Source organism: Microchirus variegatus, assembly GCF_963457635.1.
Source record: "Microchirus variegatus genome assembly, chromosome: 4".
In the NCBI taxonomy this organism is placed as follows: Eukaryota; Metazoa; Chordata; class Actinopteri; order Pleuronectiformes; family Soleidae; genus Microchirus; species Microchirus variegatus.
In genome coordinates, this window is record NC_139805.1 from 30918378 (window position 1) to 30938060 (window position 19683).

The window sequence follows — 19683 nt, forward strand, 5'->3', positions numbered from 1 at the left end:
CACGTTTTAGAAACCAAAAGCCATTAAATTGGTTTACTTATTTACAGCAAATGCAATGTCTGCTGTTTTATGTTTTTTATTTTTCTTAATTCAAGGTCTGTATCACCTCACTTTGTGCTTCACTTTGGACATGGAAGTGCAAATTAATACTAGGCCACCCCTTTTACTGCCCTCTAAGTGTAAAAACAACAACAATAGTATCACTAGTTTGGTAGAGCTGAAACGATTACTTAATTAATCGATTGTTAACTTCTTCACGGTTGCCCCCAGTACCGGGGGGGCAGCGTCAGACGCAGCGACAAAAGCGTCATAAAACCATATCTAACTTTAATACAGACATGCTGCATACCCACAGAAAGGTCAGAAACGCAGCTAAAAGCTCATATAAACCATTCTTATGTCAATGAAACGCAGTTAAAACACAGATGGATCAAACAGCAGGAGCGAAAAAAACCATTACAGCGCACACATTGAAAAGCGTCACCGGAGCGCCAGCGTGATTATGTAAACAAAATTCCAGCGGTACCATTTTTATCACTCTACGACCAAGATTCATGGGTCCAGCCCCAAAATAAGAGCAAAACAACAACTGACTTTCAAGAAATACAAGCAGATTTGTTGTCTTACCTTTGCTGTTTGTGCAGAACAAGTTATTTCCACCGGAAAAAAACCACTTCTAATGAAGAACTACACTTCCCAGCATGATTTGGGAACAAATCCCAGTCTGATTGATCATTACAGATTACAGATTTGATCGTTCTAATTAGAGAAGGGCGAATGTCCACACAAATGCTTCATATGCATTTATGTCCTTTTGACTCATTAATGAAGTGAGTCACACGCATTTGGAGACCGGAATCTGATTCTATCGGTTTAGAGGTTTAAAACGAGCTGTCAATCACCCAAATTGACCCAGAGTTGTTATTACGCACCGCACAGGGAGCATCCATTTACAGCTAGTTATCATACTTTTTATTTTATTTTTTTCAAAACAAGTTCTTTTTAGACCAATAGTGACATGTAAATAAAATTAAATGGGTTTTAATAATTTGGTACCTAAGAAATCTCAAATGGCACAGATGGTGCCAAACTGTGCCAAAGAGGGAACACCTAGACATCTCTACTAAAACCTCTGTAATTTCACTCTGCTTCACTTCAGCAGCATCAGACTTTTCACAGCTCATGTCTACATGACCTCCATGTGTTTTTAAGCTCCTGCTGCATATTTTAAAGGAGTGCGTGTTAATAGAGGTATAAAAATTATGAAAACCATTGCATTATCTTAGTTTAGGCCCATATTATAGATTACTGACGTCATTGTTGCGTAACATTTATTTTTATTTTACGATCTTTTGTCAATAGCCGGCCAGTGCGGACAAGCGATCGTTTGCTATCGTTTACTTTTCAATAAGCCGTGGTGTGTAGTATCATCTTATAATAACTAACTGACAACCTAATAACTTGACTAAAAAACGGATCGTAATAAATAATCGTGACGTAAATGTGTTCTTCTTCTTCTTTTTTGGAGTTGACAGACTGGACGCAGCTTTCGCGTTATTCTGCCCCCCGCAGTCTGAAGACGTATCTGCATTTAAGGGGTGTCCCATTTCTAAGTGACAAAATAACCCTCAACACTTGGTTTTGAGGGCCAGTTAAGATTAAGGGTTAAGCTTGAGGGTTAAGATAGGAATTGGAATTGGCCCTTACTCTGACACAGTGGCATCTACAGTGAAACTTACACCTCTGGTGGAATCTCACAAGTGTTCTCTTTATTTTGATACCAAGATAATTCACATAGATCTTGTAACTGCAGAGATTTACTCCATTTAGTTTGGGCATGTCATTTTCAAGCAGGGACTCCAAAAAGAGCGTCAGGGAAGAAGAGGTTAAATTAATCGTCAACTATTTTGATAATCGATTAATTGATTCGACTGTTTCATCTTTTCAAATGTGAATATTTTCTGGTTTCTTTGCTCCATTTAACAACAAAATGATTCAAAACTAAATCATTTTGGTTTGTGGACAAAACAAGACATTCAATTCCAGGTTTGACAAACACTGCTCAACATTTTTCAACATTTTCGACATTTGATGGACCAAACGATTACTCGATTAATTGTGATAATATTCGACAGATTAATCGATTATTAAAATAATCGTTAGTTGCAGCTCAACTGGTTTGGTGAAAAATAACGCACACTATAATTAATGTCATCTATAATGCTACATTTGTATCAACAATAATCAAACATTGGTGACTCCAATGGGGGGGGGGGGAGGATGCTGCTGAGGCCCCACAAAGGGTTGGGCCGGCACTGGTGTAATCCGGTAAATGACTTAATGTACTTAAAACAATATTAATAATACATCAAACATAATGCACACACACAGAAAAAACTATACATATTCAAAACACGGTCTCCAAACTGACTGGTTGCCAGGAGAGTGTCTTAACTACCTGATATATGTGTGTAATAGTGTTTTTTGTGTGTGTTCACATTCACAGCTTGGTGGATGACCGATGTGTTGTCCAGCCTGATGCAGGAGATCTCAACAACCCTCCGAAGAAGTTCAGAGGTAAGAGGCAGAAACAGTCTTCGTCCCCTTGTCCTCGTGCTGTGGCTCAGCGTCATAGCACTGGCTGCTGTGTGTTTATACAGCGAGAGACACTGCTGAATGTGTTATGCTGTGTTTCTTTGGTGACAGCCACAATATCTCTGCCCTCTGGACTTCAAACAGGGCTGCCATTGACACTGTTAACGGCGTGTGTATGCGTGTTTTGTTTGTTTGTGTGTGTGTTCAAGCCTCTGCATTCGTGCATGTGTTTATCGCTGGGTGTGCTTGCTTGTACACATGTGGAGGCGAATGGAGACAATCAGCTCTGATGTTGGTTTGTTGGAAAACAACACTTAGAAAGAAAGAAGCAGCTTCCCACACAAAACCTTGAGATGCCTCTCTGGGTAAACTCCCTATTATTAGCTCTCGCACAGGAAGTACAACTCATGACCCTTGCTTCTCAGGCTAGAGGCTTATATCTAGGAGCCTGTGACATTGTTGTGGATGTATTCAATGCTTACATTTAAAGGTCATTATTTTAAAGCAGAATTATGGATATCTATCAATGGATACAAGATTTTTACTCAAATTTTATAGCTACTGAGTTATTGTGATGGTTAAATGTCTTGTTGTGGGGAGATTGGGGGCTGTCTCCACTCCCCCGACTGTCCACTGTTTGTGGAAAATAAGCGTTTGCGAGATCAAGGCCGCTGACCCAGAGTCCTCAGAATCAAGAGGTCTCACGAAGTCTCGGGTCTCACAAGAAACATGAATTGTTTCACGGCACTAGACACACACACACACACCCTAGCCAGGTACTGTACCAGCTATAGGATCATGGGAGTAATGGTGTTATTTTACACATTCGCCATTGTAGAGCCGGCGAAAAAGAATCTGAGAAAACTTATGTCGGTGGACGCAAGGAAGAGGGAGCCACACATGAGTAAACATCACTCTGCCATTCAACGAGCAAAAGTTCAGAATGTGAAGCTGACATGCATAGACATTGCTCCATGTCCTGCGTTGAAAGTGGTAGACAACGGATGGATGTTTAAGGTGGTGTCGTAAAAATATGTACTCAAAATCTGTAGGGGGAGCTACGTAGAGAAAAAGGCGAATAAGCAACCAGTATTTTGTTGAAATTAACATTATCATACCTTTGGATAAATTATATTCCATAGCTTAAGAAGATATCTACCGTCTGAGGAAAATTATATTATTAGCGCACAGTTTTACACTTCAAGTCAAAAGGATTTTTATCTATATACAAAGAGTTGTCATTTTTAATAGAACCAGTTTCAAGTTTGCATTTCTTAGACCACACGATTACTTGTTACCTAGAGAAAATAATTGTCAGATGAATTTATAATAAAAATAATCATTAGTTGCAACGCTCTAAACACATGGCTTGTTTTTGTGCAGCATTTCATGTGCACACACTCACACTTGGCATTTAGGATGATATCTGTTGTCTCGAGGGTTTATAGAGGATTGCACTGTATTTAGAAAGCAGACGACTTGGATGAGCGCAGTGGACAACTGGCACCATGATAAACACTGAGTGCAGACTGATTTATAAAGTATCTTTATCACTGTCTCTGTGTGAATTCCAATTAGCGGCATACTGGTTGTATGGATACGGATGGGTGGAAACCAGACGTAAAAGCATAGTTTATCTTTCTCTATTGTAAATAGGTTCTTATTTAGACTACAATATATTGATAAACGGGGTAACACACTGAGTATCCACAGGAAGCAACATTGTTTTGGCTAAAGGTAGAAACATTCCGGATCAGAACCCTTTTCATATTTGATGATAATTGTTTGTGTAGTATTTGTTTTGGCAACGAACATGGGTTTGTTGTCTGGGCTGTGCATGCTGTCTCACTGATACAGGCTACACAGGTTATACTTGGTACGTCTTTGCCTAATTTATTATCCCCAAACTAGTAATTTAAGTGTTAATTGTTGCAGTACACATGGAGATATGTTGCAGGAATATGTCTATACAGTAAATGTTTTTATGTGTGCAACAGAAGCTCATTTGAACATACACTGTGTTGCTGATGCTGAAGTGGCTTCAGTAAATCCACCCGTCCATATCAGCTGCTCATGACCAGAAGAGGAAGGAAGAGGTTAAGGTGCTCCAATCAAATGGATTAAAAGTCAGAATATTCCTGCTTCTTCTGTTTTGTCCACTCTCCTTATTTGATCCTTTTTGGAAGTGCAATACTAATGGTGCTTTTTCACTACATAGTTCCGGCATGGCTCAACTCTTTTCCATTAGTGATAGTACCTGGTACTCTTTTTAGTACCTGTTGGTGAGGTTCCAATCCAGCTGAGCTGATACTGTACGTGATGTCAACAGACTGCCGGCCAGTGGCCACTAATTGGTCAGAGAGTGTTGTCAGCGCAGTGTTTGTTTTGATATGGAATGATGATGTGTGTAGAACAAAACACATGAAGCACAATAAATCTATTGGCATCATAAGAATGTGAAAAACTGTAATTAAAACAACTGACAAGTTTATATATTTTCATAATCAATTATAATCTGTTGATTACTTGTTTGGTCAGTGAAATGTCAGAAAATGTTGAAAACTTTGATCAGTGTTAACCAAACCTGGAAATGATGAGCTCAAATCTCAAAATTATTCAGCTTTAATGATTTCTTTTGCAAAGAAACCAAAAAATATTTGCATTTAAGAAGCTGAAAAGTCAGAAAGCATGTTTTAATTATTGGAAAAAAAATCTCAAACTGATTAATACATTATCAAAATAGTTGGACATTAGACATCCACTTAATAATTACAACTTAATATCTTAGTATTATTAAATGATTGCTAGCAAATAAATTTAGCATCACAGTCCGTCTATATTCCATGACCTCAATTTGACCACACGTGCTGTGTTTAAAGGTAGAGGAGGTCGCGCACCATGTTTTCATCATAACATAATATTAAGTTGATGATCACTAGGGCTGTAACAATATGCGTATCGAAATCGCAATTGCGATACTCAGAGCCATGCTGTATACCCACAGAAAGGTCAGAAACACAGCTAAAAGCTCATATAAACCATTCTTATGTTCATCAAACACAGTTAAAACACCGATGGATCAAACCCGCAGGAGCGGAAAAAACTGTTACAGCGCACGTTTAAAAGTAGCACCGGCGTGTCAGTGTGATTATGTAAACATCGGAGAATTCACAGATTCTAACGGTACCATTTTTATCACTCTACGAAGATTCACGGATCCAGCCTCAAAATAAGAGCAAAACAACAACTGACTTTCAAGAAATACAAGCGGAAATGTTGTCTTACCTTTGCTGTTTATCAAAACAAGTTATTTCCACTGGAACAAACTGCTTCTCATGAAGAACTACACTTCCCAGCATGCTTTGGAGACAAATCCCAGTCTGATTGATCATTTACTTTGTATTTTTCAACAGTATTATTTTGTTACAGAAAAGAGAGAACTCTTTGGTTATTTATTTATTTATGTTCAAATCTGTTCCAAAGATTTGTTATTAAATGTTACATTAAGTTGCTATATAAGTAAATGTTTAAATAAAATGTTTTTTAAATTTAAAAAAAATCGTGGGATGTATCGAATCGTGGGTCAAAAATCGTGATACAAATCATATCGTGAGTTTGTGTATGGTTACAGCCCTAATGATCACATGTAATCAATTGGGGGGCTGCATGTGGCCCACAGGCCTTGAGTTTGACACCTCTGCCCTAATCTATGAAGAGGATTTCAACAAATAATATTAAGTGTTACAGACACAAATTTTGAACATGTCTAATTTTGTTGAAGTTGTTATTGATATTTTTTGAGGAGTTTGGACATCACTGAACAAAAATAGAATAATTTCCCCTGCCTCAATCATTCTGGCTCAGTGTGCTGTCAGATCTGTAATTTTCTTTTCCTCCAGACCTCTCTGGGAACATCTGATAGAGGTGTCCTTTAGCAGCACAGATGCTCGTGTGTCCCTCCTCATTCGGGATGCTCCTCAGCTGTTTGAGAGAGAGAGAGAGAGTTGTGTAGAGATAATCCCACTAAGTGGACGCTTGAGGGGCACAAAGCCAGACTAGCCATGTCCACCAAGCTTTATATTGTCACTGCTAAAGTATGCATAACATTTCCTGCTAATGTAAACACAAGCACCCTCCACACAATCATGTTCTCACTTGTGTAACGTGAGGGTTCGATGTGTGGTGGTTGGGTCACTCTAGATATGAATAAACAGCCAGATGGAGATGGATATTTTCTTAAGCAGCACTTTACTGTTCTCTCCACTTCAGCAGCTCCACAACAACAGCACTTCCTGTTAACTTCCGTCTTATGCATCACATGTCTCTGAAGCAACCACTGAGAAGCTAGATGGACTTAGACAGGTAAATGTGAGTCAGATCTAAAGAGGCAGATTCAGCTAATTATTTAAGAATGTTAAACAAGCTGCTGTAACTACAGTATTTGAACATGTAAATATGCAAATAATAATTAGGAATATAAATGTTTAAATAGCTAACTTTTTAGTAATTTAACTAAAATATATAAACTAACGACTTGTAAACCTTACATTTCCTCCCCCTCTCACGAAAGAAACGTCCCCGTTTCATCCACATACATACAAACACTTGCCAGTCACAACAAAGCAACAGTCTCACTTCAGAACATAGTCCATAAGGTATCTGGGAGGTCGAACATGACGTCTTCTGGAGAGCAGTGAAAAACCAGAGCCCTGCTCTGATGTGGCGGAGGGGACAGTGTCTAAGTGGTGAACCATCACCAGGCCAGATGGGGGAGGAGCCAAACACTGAGTCTGGGGAGAAGGGGACTGGGGCTGTGGCTGAGGCTCTGGCTGGCAGACCTGAAGGCAGACCTGAAGGGCTAGTGGGGAAGCACTGCTGTGGCCAGGTATGTTGTAACTTTTCGCTGCTGCAGACCTTGAAGTTTTAAAGGGCAATGCACCTGATAATGCAGTCAAGTGAGGGTGTTGAGGCTGCAAAGATGAGTCACAAGCAGGTGTCTTATGTCCTCGATCCAGCACAGGAGCATTGTATGGTCTGAGACGGTTGTAATGGACAATCTGGGACTCATTACCAAGAGGTAATGAATCCTGTACGTCACTCCAGGAGAATCAACATCTGATCCGAGGCACTCCAATATTTCAAAGGGGCCTTTCCAGTGAGGGGCAAGTTTTTGTTTTGATGTAGTGGGGTCATTTAACCACACAAGGTCTCCTGAAACATAGGGAGTGTGCTTGACACTTTTGTCATACTGCTGTTTCTGCTGATTATGGGCACAATCACTGTTTCCATGCAGCAAAACTGAAGGCTGATGGAAGTTTCTGGGTTAGCTGTGCAACATAATCAGCAGGAGAGCCTGAAGTAGATGAGGATGGCAAGTTTTTTGTGTAACAGCCGCTTAGCAGGCATCCTGGCTTCATGGCCATGTGTGAGAAAGAATGGGGTGAAACCTGTTGTAGAATTTGGGCTAGTGTTGTAAGCCAAAGCAACTTGGTTGAGGCAATCATCCCATTCACCAGGTTGCTGAAGAAGTGACTTGGCTAACTGATCAATAAGTGTTCTGTTCAATCTCTCAATCATGCAGTCACACTGAGGATGATAAGGGCTGGTGCGTGTCTTCTGGATGCCCAGCAGTTCACACAGATGTTTCACCAAGTCTGACTCAAATTGACGTCCTTGATCTGTGTGCAGCATTTCAGGAATTCCATGTTCACAGATGAAGTTTTCAAACAGACATTTTGCAACTGTCGTGGAGCGTTGGTCTTGAATGGCATAAAGGTTGACATACTTGGAGAAATAATCTTAAACAACTAGCACATACCTGTTGCTCAGTAGCCACAATTGTTTTCATTGGAGCTCTCTGATGAGGTGTGGGGCTCCGTCTTGCATCACATGGTATACATTGCTTGCACCACATTTTGATCTCACGTGACATGAATGGCCAGTAGTACAGTTGCTGAGCACGTTTCAGAACTTTATCTGCAGACAGATGACCAGTTACTGGATTTCCATGCAGCAACTCTAGAACGGTGTCTGTTACAGCATGAGGGACAACAACCTGATGCAACACTGACTTAGTGGATGGGTTGAAAACTTTACGACTGAGTAAACCCATTATGAAAGGTGAGTCTGTGGTACTCTTTCCAAAGTGCTTTCTCAGCCATTGTGTGTTTTTTCATGCGCTATTATGGTGGTTTCTGACCTCTGGTTTTCCAGCTGATAATCTCTGACAGCATGGGGTCTTGTTGCTGTTCCTTTTTAAGATCTTCTGGGAGCTGACCTACACATGTGGAGGAGACAGACTGTGTAGCACACTGTAAATCTGGACCAGGAGGATATGGTTTGTTCTGGTTACAGGAAACTGATATTGGATCAGTACTGGATGAGCTATTGTGAGGTACAGAACTGACAGGACAAGACAGACCTTCAGGACTCGAGTGTCTCTCTCCTGAGTGTAAACTGACAGCAGCAGGGCAGAGAGTGTTCTGCTCTCTTGGTCGGGTGTCAGCAGGGCGACGTGACATTGCATCTGCATTAAGATGATGGTGACCTTCTTTGTGCATTACAGTCCACTCAAAAGGATCGAGTTCAAGAGCCCAGCGTGCACGACGGCCAGTCCTGTCATTGTCAATGGGTATTTTCCTGAGACTCAAGAGAGGTTTGTGGTCTGTGACTATAACAAAGGGCTGCTTGTAGAGATAGTGGCGAAAATGTCGTACGGACCAGACAATGGCCCACAGCTCTCTATCGTAGGTTGACCATTTCTTTTACGCTTTTGTGAGAACATGGCTAGCATAGGCGATTACTTTTTCCTGGTCTCCCTGTCTCTGAGCTAGCACAGCACCTACAGCAGAGCATGAAGCATCAGTGTAGAGGGAGAATGGCAAGGTGAAATCTGGAAATGTAACCATGAGAGGGTTTGAGAGAGCATGTTTGCGGTAACTGAACTTATCATGACACTGAGACGTCCATTGGAAATGTGAATTTTTCTCAGTGAGTGCATGTAGTGGTACACAGTGATGTGCAAAGTTCCTGATGAACTTGCGGTAATATGAGCAAAGTCCTAAGAATGCTCTTACTTTTGTCACAGAGCGTGGAGAAGGCCAGTCCTGAACTTTCTCCACATTTCGGGGGTCTGGCTGAATGACGGTTTTGGATACAACATGGCCCAAAAATTTAACCTGGTCTCTGGCAAAACAGCATTTTGATGGATTTAGCTTGAGGCCACTTGACTGAAATCTGGAGAGAATCTCTTCCAGGTGTTGGAGATGTTCACTGAAAGAGTGGCTGTAAATGAGGACATCATCCAAATACACTAGGCAGATTTTCCATGGGAGGCCCTGAAGCACCATTTCCATTAAACGTTGGCATGTGGCTGGAGCATTGGTGAGCCCCATTGGCATAACTTTGAAGTGATAAAGTCCACTGCCTGTAGTGAATGCTGTCTTTTCACAGTCCTCTTCTTCCAGCTCAACCTGCCAATAGCCATGTTGCAGGTCCATTGTGGAGAACCAGGCAGAGCCAGACAGAGCATCCAGTGCATCATCGACTCTGGGAAGAGGGTGGGAATCCTTTATTGTCACCATATTGAGTTTTCTATAATCCAGGCAGAAACGCCATGTGCCATTTATTTTGCGCACTAAAACAACTGGTGTAACCCACGGACTATAGCTTTCCTCAATAACATTTGCTTTCAACAGGTTTTCAACTTGAGTCTGTATTTCAGCTCTCTGTTCTGGTGTAACTCTGTAGGCTCTCTGTTTGACTGGTGTGGCATCACCAGTGCGAATACGATGCTTGATTATGCCTGTGCGACCTCTGTCTTCTGAGTTGTTACTTAATGCTGCTGAGTATTTCTGAAGCAGTGATTTCAGAGACTGAACTTGGGGAGGTGACAGGTTTGCTTCATTTATCTGTACAGGTGGAGCTACATCATTCACAGGTGAGGTTGCACAACATGTGCCTGTAACTGGTACAATATCAACAGATGAAGCAGAATGAAACTCACCAAGGTGTTGACCAGAATGCAGCTCAATGTCGTCTCTGGAGGGATTTAAGACTCGAACAACAGTCGCGCCATTTTGAACTTCACTGATGGAGTGTGCTACAATGATGTCACAGGCTGGATTGGGCATGAGAACACCACAGTAGTCAGTTGGCATTGGAGAGGCAGGTGTAGCTGGTGACACACAGGCTGTGATAAGGGTTTCACTCATAGCTGGGATCTTAGTGGGTGCTAGCACAGACACATTACAGCAGGCGGCCACTTCATGTCCTTTGGGCAGGAGAGGAATTTTCAAATCCCAAAGTTGGAGTATTTTATTCTTGACATCAAGGAGGGCATGATGTTTTTCCAGAAAATCCCAACCTAGTATGACCGCTTGGGAAGCACCTCTAAGAACTTCAAATTCCTGCTGCCACACCTGTTTTCCAAGTCTTATGCCGATGGACAAGTTTCCCAAGATGTCCAGGCGCTGTCCATTGACTGAGCGAGCTGGGACAGAGGAAGCTGTCATGGGACGTGCATGCCTTTCAGGAGACTGGAAGCGAGCATTAGCCCTATTGTGTGGACTTGCATCTCTATGTTGCTGTGGAGCTGGACTAGGACTGCGTCTGTGTCTATTAACGTCATCATCATGGTGACCGTACCTGGAGTACTGGTAGGGTGGTCGTGATGGGGAGCAGTGCCGATCACATTGACAACGGTCATATCGGGACTCTGGACCACGACTATAATACTGCTCTGGTGAATAATAGTCTCTTGGGTATTGTCTGGTATGGTAGGGTAAAGGAGAATTACTGTGTGCACCATATTGAGCATCACAGGAGGAAAATCTGTCATGCCGGGAGTCTAAATGCTGAGCAAGGTAACCGTGTTTTTCATGCAACTGCTGTACTTCATGTTTCAAACTGGTCACAGTAAGAGTGAGCTGCTCAACTGCATGGAGGAGTTTGTCATCAGTAGGTTTAGGACGAATCATAGCTACCTGTTCCGAAGGTTGAGTGTGAGAGGATCCTGCAGCGGTCAGTTGCAGTGCTGCACATGCTCTCTCACAGCGGCTGGCTATGCGCACGGCGTCCTGAAGATCCTTTGCACCCATCTCATGAATTTTTGACTGTAGGTTTGGGTCCATGTCGGCTACAAAGCGACGGAATTTCTCACCTTCTAGAGCATTGTAGTCATAGTTGGGAAAGGCTTCTCGCACAAGACGAGTGATGTCTGCACTGTACACATCCAAACTTTCACCTGGTTTACGAGGACGGGCATTCACATGTGTTTGAAAAAATGGCAGGGAGTATTTTGGCCCAAACTTCTCTGAGTCTCTCTTTTACTGAATCATAGTCACTCTGCGTCGAACGAGACAAGCTGTCCCAATACAGAAATGCAGCATCAGCAAGGCGAGTAGGGAGGATGGAGGCCATCACTGAAGACAAATCTGTGTTAGGTGAAGTCATAGCCTGCACTGCTACTTCAAAGCGTCGAGACCAACTTGAGAATGATTCAGTCCCATCGCCTTTAAAAGCAGGGGGAACCTCAATTTTTATGGCACTTGAGACAGAATGTGGAGCTAAAGGGGTAGCACTGGTCCCAATAACATCCACTGACCTTCGTTGTTGTGTGGGAGAAGGCTGCAGTTCATGCACAGAGTCACTCTCATCAGCAGACATGATGGGGGAAAAAATCTGGTGCAAAACTCATAAAAGCACGAAAATTATGGAAAAACTGCAAAAATCCTTAAGATCCCCAAAACAAATAGTTCTCAGGTCATATGCTGCTCACAAAGAGTGAGAGACGACCATGTAGCACAAAAGGTGACAAAGTCCACATTGCATGAGAATAAAACCAAAATGCGCAAAAACCACAAACATAATCCCACTGCTGCCACCAAATGTAACGTGAGGGTTCGATGTGTGGTGGTTGGGTCACTCTAGATATGAATAAACAGCCAGATGGAGATGGATATTTTCTTAAGCAGCACTTTACTGTTCTCTCCACTTCAGCAGCTCCACAACAACATCACTTCCTGTTTACTTCCTTCTTATGCATCACATGTCTCTGAAGCAACCACTGAAAAGCTAGATGGTCTTAGACAGGTAAATGTGAGTCAGAACTACAGAGGCAGATTCAGCTAATTATTTAACAATGTTAAACAAGCTGCTGTAACTACAGTATTTGAACATGTAAATTTGCAAATAATAATTAGGAATATAAATGTGTAAATAGCTAACTTTTTAGTAATTTAAAATATATAAACTAACGACTTGTAAGCATAAGCTGAGACATCAAGATGCACAAGCCTCACTTTTTATTCCACAGAAACTGCATAAGTTCACACACACACACACACACACACACACACACACACACACACACACACACACACACACACACACACACACACACACACACACACACACACCCCCACACACACACCCCACACACACAAACAGGTTTGTGTGGCTATATTTAGAAAACTTCCATTCATGTGGAAAATCCCAATCAAAGCATTATCCCTAACCTTAACCTAACCACGACCCAAGTCTTTGCCCTTAACCTGACCAATACCTCAGAAATGAGGTTCTGTCTCATTAAGACCAGGTTTTTATGCCAGGAAAGGTCCTAAAGAGGCAACAAATAAAAAAATAAAAAAACAGCTCAGACTTAAGAATTCTACATTGAGCTACAATCGGAACTATAGTGTGTGACATTTGAATGTAAACAACTGTCTGTTACATTCAGACCTCTGTCAAATGAGTTCACACCATCCGGATGAATCTCCACACGACTCTGTTTCTCATCGAATCAGCGTTCGGATCTCATGTTGCCCAACTACATTCTTGTGCCGCACTGTGGAAATGATTTGTTTAATGTCGAGACAGATGGAGGCAACAGCAACATTGTGTCAGTAAAGCGAGACGAATGAAAAACACAAAAGAAGAATTCTTTGAAAAGTTCTGCTGCACAAAAAAACCCTGGTCATTCAACAGTTAGACATAATGATTGCTGATATAATAATTGCTGGGAAAAAAATCACATTGTTCAGTTTATTTTTGTCATTAAAACCAGTAGCATGTGAGAACCGTTACACTTTGGGATTTCCATATCTGCAGCTCTTGGGTTTTTAGTTGTTCAGTTTCTGAATCTTCTTCCTCCTTGCAGCTGCTCTCTGTAATTCAAGATTCAAGATTCAAGATCTTGAATCTTGAATTACAGAGAGCAGCTGCATCTATACATCTATACCTGACTCCAGAGCATCTAAATAACCACCACTGATATGTTTTCTGTCCACCGATGCTTTCAGAGACACACTGCAGAGACGCACTGGGTGGTTCATCTGCGACAAACACCAGAAACAGCTCTGTCTTCAGGCCCTTCCTCTCCGTACAGTACAATATATTGCTTTCCTGTCTTTTGAGAGATGAGAGGTCTTGCAGGAAGTGGTCAAATTAACTTTATTGTTTGTTGACCTGTTTATTGTCTTTGATGAGCTACAAGTAATTATTAGTTGTTTCCTCTATAATTTTATGAGAAGCATAACTTGGTCTGGAGCAAACGGCATTCAGTAGAAGCCTGATCTTAGAGGATATTGATTTGTCTTCACCCAGAACAGAAGAAGTTTTTGAGGACGTTTTTGTCTTGACACAATGAATGGCTGTAGGGAACAGTCGCACAGATCTATTGCAGAGGCACAATCCAGCCTCCCTGCTTCTGTTCCATTACTGAAGGCCTCTTTGTGATGGGCACGTCAGGGTGTTTTCTCATATGATAAGGTTTTGCTCAGAGGTTATAAGCCTTTTTATAAATTATTGTCAATTTTCAGGGACTCAAAAAATAATTTTTACACACTCAAATCATGATACATTAAAGACTTGATTTAAAACTTATGCTGTCAGTGACTGAATCCCACAAACAGGCCTTTACTGTTGCTGCTTGTTTGCAGGTATTTCCTGCCTTCAGCTTAGTCTTCATTGACGTTTGAGATCAGGTAGACCGACTTGGCCACTGAAAAATGTTCCATTTTATTACCTTACAAAGCAGCTCTTGTGTAGCTTTTGTAGTATGTTTTGGGTCAATACCATCTGGGATATGAAATGTTTTGCAGCGTTTGCCTGAATCTGAGCAGAGAGGATTATAATCCTGTACACTTCAGAAGTCATCCTGCTATCAGCAATCACATCATCAAGTGAGCCTGATCCACTGGCAGCCATACATGCCCATGCCACAACACTTCCTCCTCTATGTTTGACTGACATGATATGCTTCAGATCATGAGCTTTTTTCTTTCTATTCCTTTAATTCTGGCACAAGTTCATCTTTGTTTCAAATGGGGTCGCAGAGGGCACTGGTGTCAATCCCAGCTGACACAGGGCGAAAAGCAGGGGCACACTGGACAGGTCGCTACAGAGAAGAACAACAATACACTCTCACTGTCAGTTTAGAGTGTCCAATTTACTTAATCCCCCAATCTACATGTTTTTGGATTGTGGGAGGAAACCGGAGAACCCGGAGAAAACCTACGCACACACGGAGAACATGATCTTTTTTTTTGAAGATATTTTCTAGCAAATTCTAATCTAGCCCTCCTGTTCTTGAGTGTTATCAGTGGTTTGCATCTTGGTAAATTTACATTCCCGAAGGTGTCTCTTGATTGTAGATTGCACGTCTACCCTCTCGAGTGTGTTCTTGATTTGGCTGGATGATGTAGAGGGGTATTTCTTCATCAATAGTAGAATTCTGCAATCGTCCTCTGTGGTCTTCCAGGTCTTTAGGTGTTACTCAGTTCACCAATGGATTCCTTCTTTTAAGAATGTACCAAATTGTTGATTTGGCCAAGTATCTCTGTAATAGGTTTATTTTTTTTTCTATTCCAATCCAATCTATGTATCTTTGGACCTCATATTGAACATTTCAGTGAAAGCCACCAAATGCAAGTTCAATATTTGCAATCAGTCCACACCTGGCCGTAAAACAGCTTTTAAGTCATTGTACAATTATTTTGGAGCCCCTGAAAATGGACAGTAATGTATAAAAATAACGGCTAATCCAATTATTTTGTTCAAACATGTTTTCATTACAACATGATATTATCACTTCCCAACTATAAGTAAGCTGTTGATGACTCCAGCTGTTAACCATGTTATAGGCATCTTCCTCTTTCATCTCCTTTTATCAGTCTGCTCATGTTCAGCTCAAGTCAGCTCAAGGGCTCTCACTCTTTCTCTCTGATAATATAAAATAAATAAATAAAAATAATATAAAAAAAAATGTCGGTGGAGGTTGTCAGTCATCCAGGTGATAATCTTCATCAGTAGTTGGCTGTGAGCGATTGGACTCAAGCAGTCGCCCACAGCTAACTACTGAAGAATATTATCAAAAATGTTCTGCTTTATAAATTGCTTTTTGAAGGGGTCACCCCCCTCCAAATTCAGAGATGTTCATTTGTCCATGAACAGAGGAATTCTTGCATAAAACATCCAGAGTCCTTAATTTGAGAGACAAATACGGACAATCATTAGATGTAATCATGCAAAGAAAATAGGCAAGACAACAGTGACCTGGCTGGAGATTTGACTTTATACAAAATAGTTGTTACAAGACTGTTAACAAATGGGAAATATTTAAGCTGTATATTTTCCAGGGGAATATTGCGCTGTTTTCAATTTGATTGCACTTGGGTTAAAGTGCCTCTTCATTTTTAAAGAAGCGTGTTCAATGGAAGCACTCTGTCTCAGCTCTGTATAAATACTATAAACACTACTTTGAAGGAAAAATTTGCTGCTGCACGTTCAATAAAGTCGTCAGCTTTCAGAAAAATCAAAGACTTGTAGTTTGACTTTAAATCTGGTGACTGTATTTGGACCTCAGTCCTTTTCTTTATTGACCTGAGACTTGATTTGTATTTTTCCACTTTTATTGTTTTTTTGTTGTTATACCAGCATGCTACGAGTTAGCAATTCTGCAGTGCATATGGAATACATGAAGGCCAGTACTAATGAAAACTTTGACATTTGATATTTTTACAACAAATATCAAACGCGCGAGAGTGCTGGTGAGGGCAACATAGCCAAAAACCGGAAGTCCATGAAAAGTTCTGTTCTTGGCTTCACAGTGCAGCACAGAGTTCTACACAAACTTCCAGCCTCAGAGGATTGGAAGTTGCCATTGTCCAGATACATGTCGTATATGAAGGCAATGTGCCTGCAAGAGCCTGCAAATGATCACTTTTCCAAATGCTAACTGCTGTTAGCTCCCAGTAGCCTCTGTGGCTAATGTAATTTCCTGTCCCTTAAGTTTCGTTTTATCTTTTTTTTAAGTTGGACCATTAAGGTGGACCTAAAGAAATACTACTAAACAGAGTGTTCTGAACAGGGCTGTTTTGACAGGGTGATTGAACATCATCCTTATGGTATTTTGTAAAGATGTGAATCTTTGGGTGTCTCACGATTCAATTCGATTCCGATTCTTAGGGTCACGATTCGATTCAACCGGTTCTCGATTCAAAAATGTATACAATGCATAGTGTGTTAAGGCAAATTATGGCATCAAATGGTTTGTGTCAGATAATGTGATTTTTAAATAAACTCATTCCAATGATGTAATCACACAAAGGCAAACTTAAGACAAAAGTTAACATTTATTCATTAAAAACAAATAAAAATGTACTTACTGTACATAAAAACAACTTGCATAAATATAAGCTTAGACTAGCTGCCTGTTTCTTCCAGAAGTTACAAAAATAAACTGTACACAAATTGGTGATTTCTGTGGTTTCTTCAAAATAGAAACTTAAAATTATTATTTTTTTTAAATTAAAAATTCCCTCACCCCTAGTATTTTGACCAAAGCATGTCACAGACATGTTCATTAGGACACCAGGGAACTAGGTTAACTTGTAGAAATAGGATATAATATGAGACCTTTAACGAATAACTGGGTTTTCTTCCCTCTGGACTAAAGTCCTGTAACTTCTCCTCAGCGGTGAACCCTAAAGAAATTATCTGTGCAAATCAAAGTATTTATAGACAGGACATTTCCCCAACTGACCGAGTTTAGAGTCAAACGTCATCTGTGTCACACACACACACACTGTCATTTTGTTGCTTGTTCATCAGTTCATTCCACTTTTACTCTTTGTAGTTCCACTTTTGAGAGTTTGTGTGAACACCACGAGTGCAGTTACTCAATACAAGGCACTAAATCGCTCCAAGTGTCATCCTCTTTCTGTGCACTCTCTCCGTTTCACATTCTTTCACTCTCTTCCTGTCTTCCTCATTTCTCATTCACATCCCTGTCTTTGTTTTTCCAACCGTATTTTGGGTTAAGCTTAAGTAAACTATATCTTATATCTCTCTCTGTGTGTGTGTGTGTGTGTGTGTGTGTGTGTGTGTGTGTGTGTGTGTGTGTGTGTGTGTGTGTGTGTGTGTGTGTGTGTGTGTGTGTGTGTGTGTGTGTGTGTGTGTGTGTGTGTGTGTGTGTGTGTGTGTGTGTGTGTGTGTGTGTGTGTGTGTGTGTTGGGGGATGGGAGGATGATTTGGGAGATAGAGACCATTAACTCTGAGGGACAGAATAGTGTATGAAATGGTCAGAGGAATTCAGAAAGGAGAAGGAGGGATGGTAGAATATCCACCCGCTTCTCTCTTGCTCTGTCATCCCACTCCCCTTCTTTTGACTGGCCTTATTTGGTCATGTTACTGTGGTCGTAGCAGAGAGAATGAGAGGGGGGGAGACGGGGAGGATGGACAGATTGTTCTTTTTTCTCTCTCTCTCTACATTTCCCCTCCTTAGAAAAGAGAGTAAAGCCAGGACACAGAGGGAGGAGTTGGACTGATGTTCGAAACTGTCAGAGCAGCTTGTGTGCATTTTGCTAAATGAAGACTTGAGCTCTCAAAAACAGCAGATTTCAGCCTCTATAAAAGTCTCTGTGTGCTTTTGTGCAGCTTGTTGCCGAAAAAAACTTCTCTGGGGCAAAAAAGAGGAACTGTGTTTTGCTGCCACTGTGTCCACATGCAAATAGAGGGACTGTCAGTTTCTACACTATCTATGAAAATGAGCGAGATAATCAGGGCGCTGCTGCTGCTGCTGATGGTGATGACGGCAGCCTCTGTTTGTGGTTGCTGTGGTTATGTAGACTGACCAGGACGTGCTGCTGTGTTTCATCGTCTCTGACACACACACACACACACAAACACACTTTCTGATCCCTCATCACTCATCCTCAGAACAAGACAAGGCCCTGTGATCTCCATCCAAAGAATTATTATTGTGTAGAACACACACACACGCACACACAAGTGCATGGCTGCCGTCATAGGGGAGGGGTGTGTGTGAAAATGATGTTTATACTGTTAGACTCAAATCTTGGTTATTATCTGTTATTCTTCATATTCTGTTTTTCCTGATCATTTCAACTTGTTTTTTGATGTCTTTTTGTTTATATTTAGCAAGTGGCTGTGACCTGTTCTCTGTACGCTGTTTTGCATACCTCATACTTCACTCATTTCATCACTACAGGGCTGCAGCTAACTTTAATTTTAATAATCAATTAAACTACCAGTTATTTTCCTAATTAATCGAGTAATCGTTTGGCCCTATAAGTGAAGTATGATCTGTGTTTCCCAGACCCCAAAATGCTGATGGTCTCAAGTTTCTTGTTTTGTCCTTGCTATCAATGGATGTTTTCAGGATTTTTTGTCTTTTTAACAAATTGTTCAGTTTGCATTGTTCAATTTGATTCTTGTGTCAGACGTCGTGCTCATGACTCTTTCAGTGACGACTCTCACTGATCAATCAGTCTGTTGATCACATTTTATTATCAGCTTAGCTCGCTTGGAACCGCGCCAGACCAGGTACTAAAACTGCACCAGGTACTGTTCCTAAAGGAAAAGCAAAAAGAAGAACTAGAAATGCTAGAACTGTATAATGGAAAAGCATCATAATACTTGAGCACTGGCTACTCTGAGGTGGTGGGAGGGCAGACCCCCAAATCAAATTCAGCGAAGGGCCCCTTAAAGGCTTGGGCCAGGGAAGCATGTGTGTTTTATCTGGGTTTACGAAATGCTTCAATTTGCATATCTTTAACAATCAGGATA

At 41.1% G+C, this 19683-nt stretch overlaps 1 protein-coding gene across 1 annotated transcript in view; it reads left to right on the plus strand.

Moving 5' to 3' along the window:
* Positions 1 to 19683, plus strand: part of itpr1a (inositol 1,4,5-trisphosphate receptor, type 1a) — a gene marked incomplete at its 5' end in the record, with an annotated part of 94985 nt that overhangs the window by 5482 nt on the left and 69820 nt on the right. The window contains one exon of the mRNA XM_083887550.1: positions 2507 to 2577. Coding sequence (XP_083743676.1) covers positions 2507 to 2577 — 71 coding nt within the window. The remainder of the gene's footprint in view (positions 1 to 2506; positions 2578 to 19683) is intronic.